The following is an 11,697-nucleotide window of genomic DNA, read 5'->3' as shown; positions in this document are numbered from 1 at the left end:
TCTCACCTATTGTTTCCTTCTGCTCCTATCGATAGGATTCGGCAAAAAGATATACTTCTATTTTCCTTGAAAAAGGTGTAATTAGTTTCATTCCCCAAACATAATGTTCATGAAAGCAGCTCAACAACAAGAAGCACAGACAAAGAAGCATATGACAAGAACAAGAAGCAGAAAGGGAAGAAGGAATAGAGAACTGTTGCATGGATTCAGATAATGTCAGTTTCCAGCCCCAGCTTTCTCCTATTCCAACCCACGTACAAGTCCTTGGACTTGAACAAGCCAGGGATGTACCCACTCACTGTGGTGAATGGAAACTGAGCCACTGCCTGTCTCCTCCCCGAGGAAACGACTGCCGGTGCTGCTGCTGCTGCTGCTGCTGATCTTGGCTTGTACACGGCCATCTTCTCCTCCTTCCCTCCTCTCAGCAACAGCTTCATGTTCTTGGCAGCCACCGCAGCGTGCTTGCGTGCTGAGAACCCCTGTTTGATCTCCTGCCCACACAGCAGATTCCACATCAACTAAAGGTCATGGTTGTAATGCACAGATCAAGTGGATGGAAACCACTTACGGGAAGATCAACTACGTCGCCAATGGCGAACACGTTCTTCCGGCCTCTCACCCTCAAGTTCTCGTCCACCTTCAACCTCCCAAACCGATCCAGGTTATCCTTGAGCAGGGTGTGCTGCAGCCATGAGGATCCCAGCGGCCTCCCCGCGCACACGAAGTGACAGTCGGCGGTGATGGTTGCTCCGGCGGAAGTCGTGAATGATCGCTGCCCCTCGGAGATGGCGTCCAGGTCGATGGAGTGGCCCAGGAGCACGTCGACCCCCTTCGACTTCAGCCATCTGAGCGCCTTCTCGGAAGCTTTCGGGCCGAGGATTTGAAGCAGTCTTGGGCCTTCGTGAACGAGCGTCACCTTCTTCTCCGGGTAGTCCGCCGCGATCTCCGCAGAGAGCTCGACGCCGGTTCGGCCTCCTCCGATGACCAGCACGGAGCTGGAAGATCTTATCCTCTTGTTGTCTGAGAGAATCATGAGATGGCATGGTAAGAGGCTTCTGCATGCGTATCTGAAGAGGAAGAAGCAGAAGAAGAATGATCACTGGAATTGCCTTGCTTGAACTGCTCGAGCCTGTCCTTCCTGCTCCTTGGCGTGGAATCCACATGGCCGGTGGCGATGACGAGATAGTCGTATGCAAAGGCGCGACCCTCCGCGGTCAAGACCTCGGACTCGGTGACGTCGATCGCGGGCGACGCCGTGACTCTGGCATTGCTGAGGTAGTCGGTGTGCTGGATCAGCGATCGCTCTGCAAACGGTGGCTCCACCATCGATCTGCTCCTTGCCCAGGGGACCTCGTAGTATTCCTTCCTGGTGTCGGAGGAAGAGAGGGACACATGAGAGAGAGAGAGAGAGAGAGAGAGAGAGAGAGAATTGGGATCTTACGAGTCGATGAGGACTACATCGGCGTCAAACTGCATGTGCTTGGCGAGCATGGCGCCGGCGACGCCACCACCCACAACCACCACCTTCCTGTCGCCTGCTCCTGCTTCCATCGCTGAGGAACTCCGCACAGAGATCGAGTAGCGAGCTAGCTGGGTATAAATCCCTGATCCTGATGCATCGTTCTCCCTCCCCTGCTTTCCTCTCTGCTTCCTTTTTGGCTTTGCGGGAAGGAGAAAGAGGACGAGGCAGCGGACGCGGCAGAGAGACTTGGATCCTTTCCTCCGAACCGTGGCCGTCTGATGTCTTGACTTTCAAACGAACGGCCGAGATGACACTGGATCCATCTTGAGCTCGCGTCTTCTCGAAATAAAGTCTTCGACAAGATTTTGACTTGTTCTTAATTAATTATAATTATATATATATATATATATATATATACAAATAATAATAATAATAATAATAATAATAAAGTAGATAAAAAAATGGGGGCTGACAATTTCCAAGCCATTGCATGTATTGAAAAGTATGAAGTGTGTGTGACTATTTAGTTGATATAATTTAGAGTTATGATTTGAAAAATGAAATGGAGAATCATATTTGAATTTTCATTTTTGAATGCCATTGAAATCTTATTTGTGGAATTTAAATCCTAATAAAATAAGACCAAATAATATTTATTAGCGATAAAGCATTCTTAATTTCTTGTAATCATTAAAATCGCATAAATTAAAGGAAAAAATACATATTACTACAATACGTTTATTTGATTGTACTAAAGTTAGTTTTGATTGTTTTAATTAGTATATTGATTCAGAGTCAATGAAGATCGAATCCTAAGTTGAATTCAATCGATATCAATTTTGTCCAATTTGGTTCACATCAAATCATATAAAACTATATCCGAGTGCTCACAATAATATCTCTTTTATGTTTAAGCTAATCTAATTTATAAGATTTGACTTTTGATTTTTTAGAGAGGTCTATCTCTCTAAGAGCTCCTTTTTATAGTCAAATCCTAGACGTAATAACATTCAATCTATTCAAGCTTACACTAACGTAAAGCTATTGTTACGTGATATCGAGGTGTCGATCACATAACTATAGAATTTTACTTTGATTTAGATATTATTTTATAATAAAAAGATAAAATTTAATTAAAATAACTTTTTACTAGTATTAATACATAAAATATGTAAAAGTACAATGATATAATAGTTATGATGATCAATTAATTGATACATGAATTTTCATCATAGAACTGGCAGTAAGTAAAGGTTGAATGAAAGCAAGCTATGTATGTCTTGGTGAGTGTATGTTTTCTTTTATTTAGTAAAATATTCCTGCATATTTCTATTAACTGAGTGCAAAACAAAATATTCATGATCACAATATCTATATCAAATATATGCAACAACAAAATTTCCAAAGACAATAAAACATGTAGAACATAATTGCTATTACTCTACGTGATTATCTTGCAGTTACTTATCCCCTTATTCTTCGAAATATTTAGGACTCTAATCTTATTTATTGAGAATTCAAAGGATACAATTATTGTGAATTTACCTGATTTATCATGCTTAAGTCTATCACCAATCTTAGTTATCATTTTATTTTGTATTAAAGAAGACAATAACATTTATTAGGATATTTATATGATTAAATAAGTGTAAATAAAAATAAAAAAGGAACCAAAATAGAGAAAAAAACTCGAGCTAAAATATTATTGTTATTCTTTAGTAAAATACAAAATAATTAGTGACATGATTAATATTTGTACCCAATCCAAAGTGAACATGTAGGGTTCGATCGATCAATTACATCGACCATGTCAAAAGAATATTTCCTAAAAGTTTCTTGATTTCATTAGTCACTCACTATTAACAATAATAAATCAGGTATAGCCTAGAATATGAAAACACTTTTCTTAGTTATCGCCTAAAGCATCTTACTGACTTGAGCTTCGAAGTGATATTGTTAACTACATTCCAATAACATTAGAGTCCTATAATTTTTTTAAAATAATTTTTAAATTATTTTTTCTAAGATCTAATTTTCAGATCACAATAATTCTTGAAAATTGGATTTATTTAAATCGATTTCATGATATGGATCTCAACGATTAATTCTGACACTAAGTTGGTATATAGATTCTTTTTGGTGTTGAGATCATCCCATCTCAAGAACTGAAAATATGAGAAGGTGAAAGGTGGATGCCATTTAGGCCAAAGATTGTTCTGAAACATGCCACAGGAAGAAGGTGAAAGAAAGATGCCTACTTGATTGCAGTATCACCAACACAAACTTGAACTCTGCAGAGTTATAGGAGAAGCTGCCTACCTTTTCAGCAGTGCTCACTTTATACTTTTGCAACAGCCATTTTAGTTGACATCTCCATTTCAAAAGAAGAATGTGGTGCTTAAGGCTTATCTCCAAGAGCACAATGGAGTCATTGACAGGATTAGGTGCACCCTTAGCAGACTGTCTTCGTTCTAGGCTTCCCTGATCTACCTTTTTGCCACTTTCATGGAGGAATTATGATGTTTCAACATGATCATCAACTATCCCACTTGAAACTGATGAACTGTGCTGAAGTATCATGCTTATCTACTGCAGGAGCAATAGCATAACAAAATCTAGATTGGAGATACCATGAAGTTTGACAACCAATATAAGTAATGGATTTGGATGTGGACTTGCAATCACACACATCACAAAGCTGGATATTTCATTAATTTACACTGAAGAAGTTGCTGGTGGTCACTCTAAATGCAAGGTGGTCTCTCCATTGATGCTCAGTATTTTTGTGGGGAGGACCCGCATAAGATGTGTTTTTGTTCTCTAGATTTCTGGTTGACCAATAGCAAGAGGAAGCCTAGGAAGCATGAAGGGAAAAGGAAAGCGGAGTGGCATGGCCATCACCAAGGTTGCAGTATCCATTAGAGATCCTGCTGTTTCTTGATTGCATTGTTCTTCCACACAAGCTTAGTGCTCCATTACCGCCAGCCCTTTCAGAGAGAGAGAGAGAGAGAGAGAGAGAGAGAGAGAGAAGGAGAAGTCAGCTAACAGAAGGCGGAAGATAATTAGGCAGTGGTGAATCTTAGAGTAGGACTAATTACAGTAGTTCGACGTTTTTAACATTTCGATTTCCATACTTAGATAATTTATATTGAAACCTATGAAATATTTAACTTAATTTATCATAACGTCAACGATTTTACCGACGGAAGATATAACATGTGATAACATATGCATAAATAACACAAAAATGATAGACAAAAAAATAATTTTCATGATAGTGACAGAGGATGACACCATGGGTGACTATTATGGTGGTAGTCAATGAGAATGATATAGTAGTCGATCTTAATGATATCGACCTAAATATCGACAATGAGGAGGAAGAAGAGGTAAAGCAGTGAGGCATCTACGTCGGTGTCGAAGGAGGAAGTGGAGGGAGGTGAGGCATCTGTGTCGGTATCGTACTACTCTGCCTTCTCTTCCTCCTTCGACGTCGCTTTGTATCTGTGTTAGTGCTAGAGAAGGAAGAGTTGGTAAGTGAGGCATTTGCATTACCGACAACGAGAAGGGAGGAAGAGGATGCAGGTGAGGCAGAGTAATGCGGTATCGATGCAAATGCCTCACATGCCTCCTCTTCCTCCTCTAGTGATGCATCACTTTGCCTCATCCTCCCGAAATATGTTAAGGCAAATGAAACAATTGATGCCTTGCATTGATCCCTCGCCTTTCTAGTAGTTGGGTTGCGGTCTTATTGATCAATGCCTCATCAAGCCCATTCAATGGGGAAGCATTCAAAGTTTCAACGATTGGGCCTGATGAGGTATTGATAAGCAAGATCGCAGTCCACAAGTAATAGTCCTCGTAAGGTTGGCTGTCACTCCTAATGAATGGTTGTACTAGATTTGGAACTTTTAAACCTATAAATCTAGTATCAAAGAGTGAAGTACTTATATAGGATATCCTTGGTGTCTCAAGTCAGAGGACTAGGTGCACTGTTAGGATGACAGGATCATTGTATGATAATGAGGTATCATCAACCATTCAGCATTCCATAAGCGAATCGATTAGTGAACTCATTCTCCAATGAGCATCTGCACTATAACTCTAATGTCCCCACATGAGCAATTATATAGTGAGAGAATGCTATAATAATAAGCAAAAAGACTACATGTCATGTTACACGTGTCATCACTTATATGATCGACTTGTAGGGCACCTATGACTAGTAGTAGATACCTCACCACTTTATCTCCTTTTCCCCTTGTCGTTGATGTTACATCGACAAGGTCAATTACTGTATCATTCTCACCGATTACCACCACAACAACTATCCACCATTGAAATTATTTTTTTGTATATCATGTTTGTGTCATTCATGTGTGTTATATCTTTAGTTGGTAAAGCTAATAGCATTAGGGTAAATGGGGTCAAATATTTTATTTTCATAATTATAGGGTCTTTAAATTTTTTTAAGTCCAGATATCCATATGGGTCTAACTATAAGGAGTAATTACTCTATAATTACTCTGCTTAGATCGTATTTCTTTCTCTTTTATCGTGGGGAGGTTCTTCTTGTATATTTCACGAATTGAGTTACGGATTATGGATAAATGGATAATTACTCTGCTTAGATCGTATTCCTTTCTCTTTTATCGTGGGGAGGTTCTTCTTGTATATTTTACGAATTGAGTTATGGATTATGGGTAAATGAATAATTACTCTATAATTACTCTGCTTAGATCGTATTCCTTTCTCTTTTATCATGGGAGATTCTTTATATTTCACGAATTGAGTTACGGATTATGGGTAAATGGATCCGTCTAATGTACCCCCGCTCGAGGAACTCACGAGTGACGATCGAGTGAAGGGCTATGGTTCACCGCATTCTCGTTATTGACACGACTTTAGTTACAAACATGCGACGTTTGTGGAGAGTTGAGTTGTGGGGTAAGTCGAGTGACGGAGCAGTGCTTCTGTGCCGAGGCCCCAATTTATCGTGTCCATCTGGTGAGACACGTGACACGAGGCAAGCGCCAAACTGGACCAAGAGCCTCTTTCCACGTATCCTTCCAAGGGGAACGGCCACGTCCTTCCGGTCTTTGCGTGGTTTGCAAACCATGCTGGCTGTTCCACGACCAACAGCGAGAACATTTTTTTCTTGATGATGTGGTCTTTTGCTGATGGTTCCGAAAGCGGGACCCACGAAAAGAGGAGCTGTTGGCTTCAGTTGCGAGTCCCGCGTGGCTAATTCTCCCGAGAGAGACGGTGGCCACAGGGCGTTGCGGAGGGCCGATGGTATTAAAAGCGCGACCCTCTCCTCGTGTCACCAAAACCTTTTAACATGTGGGACCCGCTTTAGTGAGAGAGCCACGAGGGCGGAGATGGGTGTGGATACTGCTGAAATGTGGGCGGCTTGATAAAGCAAGCATCGGAGAGTGAGAATGTGAAAGCTCTGAGTCACTCTCTATTCCCCCTGGCTTTTATGGTGGGATAGCTAAACGCAAGTATTGGAGCGTGAGAATATCAAGCCCCAAGATGAATTCTTTTGGATATAAAGGCAATAGCACGACGGTCGGAGACGCGTTGCGGACAACGCAACGGTACCAATTGCCTCCTTAGGGTAGGAAGGACGGGGATCGGTGGCCGAGCAGTGAAGGCGGAGGAGGCTGCGGCGGCAGCGGAGGGGACGTACCAGATGAGGGGGTGTGTGTGTTAAGGATTTGGAGGAGGGCTGCTGGGGTCCTTCGCGCTGATTTGGAGGAGGGCGGCGGACAGTGGGAGCGAAGGTGATGGCCTGGTGGCACAAGGTGGTGGCGTTCCCTGTGAAGCGCGCTTGTGTCGCCGTCGCCGCCCGGGTCAAGCCTCCAAGCGACGGTAAGCTTACCCGCTCCCCTCTCCTGCTCGTAAATAGCGATCCGAGCATGAGAACGATTCGCCTTTTATGAATTCGGTGCTCCTCTTCAGAAATACTTGGGAAATTTCACTTCGTAGATATAAATCAGTGCATAGGTCATTAATAGTGGCATGCAAATAAGCTAATTAGCTCCTTTAATTATTTTTTTCTGTCAAAAGTTTGTGTGATATTAGATATAAATTCATATGTAATTATGCATTTATATCTATCTTTACTATAAATTTAGATAGCTAATGATGAATATGCACAGTTCTTTTCCTGTCTGTTCTCTAAATATAATGTTCAAATAAGTTAATACTGTGGTGAAGGCAGGATTTTCAACATCCTAGTTTTCTCGCGCGTCGGATATCAATTAACTTAGACTTAGACTTAAGTATTATATGTCATATACTTATTGGGATATCAATTAATGGGTCAGTGATCCCTTCGGACCTGTATAAAGTTAGATTAGTAAGAATCACTCTTAAGAGACTTCGATTTTCTCATTTAGTTGTGTACGCATCGTTTAGGAACAACCTTCGGTTTTCTTTTTTTTTTCCTGAAAGTATTTTGTGCTTCTTTTAATTACAATATTCACTTTGAGCATTCAAGAATGCTTTTATATTTGCATACTTGATTTATAAATGTCACAGTATTCAATATTTGTTTCTCTTTCTTTTGCTTTTTTGTATGCAAATTATGACTTTTTCGCCTTTCTTATCATTAGTACTCTGTTTAAGTTGAAAATTCTGAGCTTCTGTTCTCGTCTCATTGTCACCAAAATTATTGGATCAAATACTTTTAGATACATTCATGAGCTCTCAGCAGATGCCATCTATCAGAGTAGTATATTTTTTGTGACATTTTTTGTTGTCGCACTATAATTCATCAAGATTGTTGCACCTTGATTGTCTATATTCAGAGTTTGTAGTGTGAGCCACAGGCTGATTCTGAGGTTTTAAATCGACACTTGTACAAAATGAACAACCTTCAAATCAAGTCATAAGCTTGAGTCTTGTCCAAACTAATGAGAACTGAGGTCACTCTGATGGCGCAAGTCATGAATCACCCAAATGATTCAAGCTTATTAATGAGATGATATGGTTTGTCAATAGTATTTAATTGAGATGGTTCAGGAACAAGACTGTTGGCCTGGACTTAGTTCATAGTGTTTCATCTTGCTTGTTTCAGAGATGATGTGTTTGTTTAATTGCCAACGGGATGGTCTTTCGGTACGAAGGATAGTTTCTACTGTATAGCCTATCATCTGCTTGTTCATCTTTCTATCATTAAATGTTTTATGTCAAGAGGAAGAGAGGTGGATCTCCATGGTGTAGGGCTCTTGTATCAAAAGTAAAATTATACAACAAAAGAAAAGAGAAGAACATTCTGCAGCGGAAGTGGCATAGTTGCCTTTCTTTATACAGGAGTTCATTTTTCTTGTGATTTAGTGCTAGACTCCAAATTCCATGTAGACGATTGTGGTATTTGATCACACCAAGCTTGATCCCGATCCCTAAGTAGTAGTAACTTTTGTAAGATTCGTGTTGCATATCAATTCATAGAAGTCCATTATGCCTAAAGCTAGGGTCTAGGGATGTCTCATATGACACCCCTGCCAGTCTGGTGTTTGATAAGGATTGAAGCATGCAGTCTTACTTGTTCAAACAAGAGACTATTCTGTGACCTAAATCCTGTTTACCCAGATTGCAAAGAAAAAAAAAACAACTTAATATTATGACCTTTTTTTGCAGCTTTTTAACTCAGATTATTTCTGCCCTCTTGTATTTGTGCACATTGTGGAAGTCCATGCTATGGATTTCAGAATGAAATGAATCAGCCTTTTCCTAATTACAAAAGAACAATAGGAGGGTGGAACAATGTTGTCTTGAATCCATGAGAGGTAAAAGAGTTAAAACACCAAACATGAACAATCTGGTTTGAGGACAATATTCAACATTTGCATAAATCACCTAAAATCAGAAAAGACTAGTTAACAGGGTGATGAGCTTTGTTTTAGTGATAATGGTCGATACGATTAAATGATTATAGTTACATGACATACATCCCTCGGTACAATACCTAGAATTTAATGAAATCTAATCAGGACTTTATAGGTAAAGACTTGTAGAAGAAGAATATTGTTCAGTCCAATGTTAAACTGACCTCAGATATTAATAGATCTGTATATTGTCATATACTTTATAAGAGATTTTCATGAGTTATTTTCAGTTACCTTGTTCTTGGTCTGCAAACCACAGAGAAGCTAACACCTTTGTGGCCTTGCATCAGGTGGTGGAATCATAAAGCTCCAAAATGATGTTCAAATGTGTGGATACGAGGATGTGCAGGTTATGTGGGAGATGGTGAGAATATCGGAGATGGAGTTATCGAACAAACCCAAGAAGCGCAACCGACTGCTCTGGAGGCTGTTGGCCTGGTTGAATCAATCATCGTCTGGTGATCTGATGGATCCTCATTAAGAATGTGGCAGTAGACTTGAACAGGTTTCAGTAAATATTACCTCCCTCCTCTTTCTCACATCAGTAAGATGTAAGAAATGAAAGTGTGTGAGACTGAGCCTGAATATACTTCAGTTAGTATTTTCTCTTGTTCCTCTCTCACATAACTTTAATATCAGAACTATGTATATTACTCAGATCATGTGTATATGTGAATGCTATCATCAGGTGGTGGAAGATTGGTATCAAGGTTTTCATCTCTGCTTGTTTGGTATCTCTTGTGATTTAGTGTGGACAAAAAAGTTAAAATTTAGTATCCTTTTATGGAAAGATAAAGTGGGGAAGAGAGCAACAGAAAGAATGATAGAAAAAATAATAACTTTCCTTATTTAGATAGCATGAAATATGTTTTTTTTTTTTTTTTTTTTTTTCTATTTATGTAAACATCAAATCTGATTCTTAAAATGAATACAGAGAGCTTTCTTCTTTTCTTCATTTCTGCATTTTAAGCATCAAAATATAAGCCCTCTCATTTCACTTTTTTGTTTTTTTTCTCATGCTTGGGTGTAATGTGATTAATGTTGTCATGATTGCATGACCTGAGATAGGTTGATATGTAGCATTACCACCACATAAAGCTACTACTTTGAAGGCTCTTAACCTATGATCACAAGATGACATACAAAAGATGACATGCATGCATGCTACATTGCTGAGATTACAGTTTGAGGGGTACGTATGTTGACACTCATATATCCTTCTTCCACGCAGGTAGCCCTCAGTGGATCTCCACAAGAGTCCTCAGGATGTTCACCTGCAGCTGCAGGCACACCATGTAGCTCTTCACCTCCGACAGCAGCTCCCTCGGACGCATCTCGCTGCCGCCGGGCAAAATCCTCTGCAGAGCTCGCATGCGCCGGCTGAACTCGTCGTCCCCTCTGACGCTGTTGTTGCTGCAGCTAATGTAACTCCTCCGGCTCAGGCTTTTTGGCCTAACAAGAGACAGAGACAGAGGCCGAGGGACGACGACGGTGGGAGGCAGAAACAGCTGAAGCTTTGAATCGATGCTGTCGGCGATGGGGTGGCGCTGGAGCTCGATTATGTGATCGCTGCGCTCGAGCTTGTGCTTCAAGGCGCGGCTCCATTTGAACCCAGTGGCCGAGAGCACCAGCGCCATGTCGACTTGGAACCGCACCACCTGTTCGATCTTTTGTTCTTTAGCACCGGAGGTGGCTCTCGCGAGAGCTGGCAGGAGATAGCCGACATATTTGCATGGGAAGCCGGCGTAGACTACAGCGTTTGGTTCGGGCGAGCAGGCGCGCCTCCTCTTGCTTCTCTTCTCTTCCATGTCCGACCCAAAGAAAGGTGGCTACTGCAGATAGCAAAACAGACAGTTCTCACCAACGGAGAAAGAAGATGCAGTAGGAGGGCAGAGATGGGGGAAGATAGTAACAGAGGTTTGGATTACCTTGTAGCTCCTTGGAGAGCTTCAAATGATGGGAGGAGAAGAGGGAGGGTAGCCTCCATTTAAGGACTCAGTGGAGGAGGGCAGAATGGCCAAGATAACATCTCTTACCACTCTCCAGTTAAACCCCAGGAGACTGGCTCACCATCTGAGAGCAGTCCTTTGAGACATATGGAGGGCAGCCCACAAGCTAAAATAATTGAATGGTGGAGAGGGAAAGGTTTGGAGGCACCCCCAGTGTTGAAGAGGCAACACAAGCCATGGACAGAAGGGAAGCAGCAGGGCCCAAGAGCAGAGACCCCCACCCCCCCCTCTCCCCCCAGCCCCAGGGCCATTCCCGAGGCTTTTGGCAACACTCTTCCATATGATCTGTGCTCAGAAATGGGAGGAGCAAGGGGAAGGGGGTGGTGCTGGT

General features: G+C 41.3%; 2 protein-coding genes across 2 annotated transcripts; both read right to left on the bottom strand.

The window, feature by feature from the left end:
- Window positions 1-129: 129 nt before the first annotated feature.
- Window positions 130-1,678, bottom strand: LOC103998722 (uncharacterized). The gene is made up of 4 exons (XM_009420276.3): window positions 1,442-1,678; window positions 1,110-1,366; window positions 569-1,020; window positions 130-491 (listed from the first exon to the last, which is right to left on the bottom strand). Exons 1-4 carry the CDS (start codon window positions 1,549-1,551, stop codon window positions 207-209), a joined length of 1,104 nt encoding a protein of 367 aa, XP_009418551.2. The 5' UTR covers window positions 1,552-1,678; the 3' UTR covers window positions 130-206.
- Window positions 1,679-10,595: 8,917 nt separating this feature from the next.
- Window positions 10,596-11,165, bottom strand: LOC135649079 (transcription factor bHLH146-like). The gene has a single exon (XM_065167184.1). The coding sequence runs from the start codon at window positions 11,163-11,165 to the stop codon at window positions 10,596-10,598; it is 570 nt and encodes a 189-aa protein (XP_065023256.1).
- Window positions 11,166-11,697: the final 532 nt, after the last annotated feature.

This window comes from Musa acuminata, chromosome BXJ3-9 (genome assembly GCF_036884655.1).
Source record: "Musa acuminata AAA Group cultivar baxijiao chromosome BXJ3-9, Cavendish_Baxijiao_AAA, whole genome shotgun sequence".
Taxonomy (NCBI): domain Eukaryota; kingdom Viridiplantae; phylum Streptophyta; class Magnoliopsida; order Zingiberales; family Musaceae; genus Musa; species Musa acuminata.
Note: the sequence above shows the minus strand (reverse complement) of the source record. Positions and strands in the feature narration are given on the sequence as shown.

Bases quoted from the DNA above. Each gene is read 5' to 3' on its own strand.
- LOC103998722 (XM_009420276.3), bottom strand. From the start codon at position 1,551: ATGGAAGCAGGAGCAGGCGACAGGAAGGTGGTGGTTGTGGGTGGTGGC. The intron at 1,021-1,109 runs GCAATTCCAGTG...TGATTCTCTCAG, and splicing joins GCTCGAGCAGTTCAAGCAAG to ACAACAAGAGGATAAGATCT. The intron at 492-568 runs GTAAGTGGTTTC...CTGTGTGGGCAG, and splicing joins GCGACGTAGTTGATCTTCCC to GAGATCAAACAGGGGTTCTC.
- LOC135649079 (XM_065167184.1), bottom strand. From the start codon at position 11,165: ATGGAAGAGAAGAGAAGCAAGAGGAGGCGCGCCTGCTCGCCCGAACCA.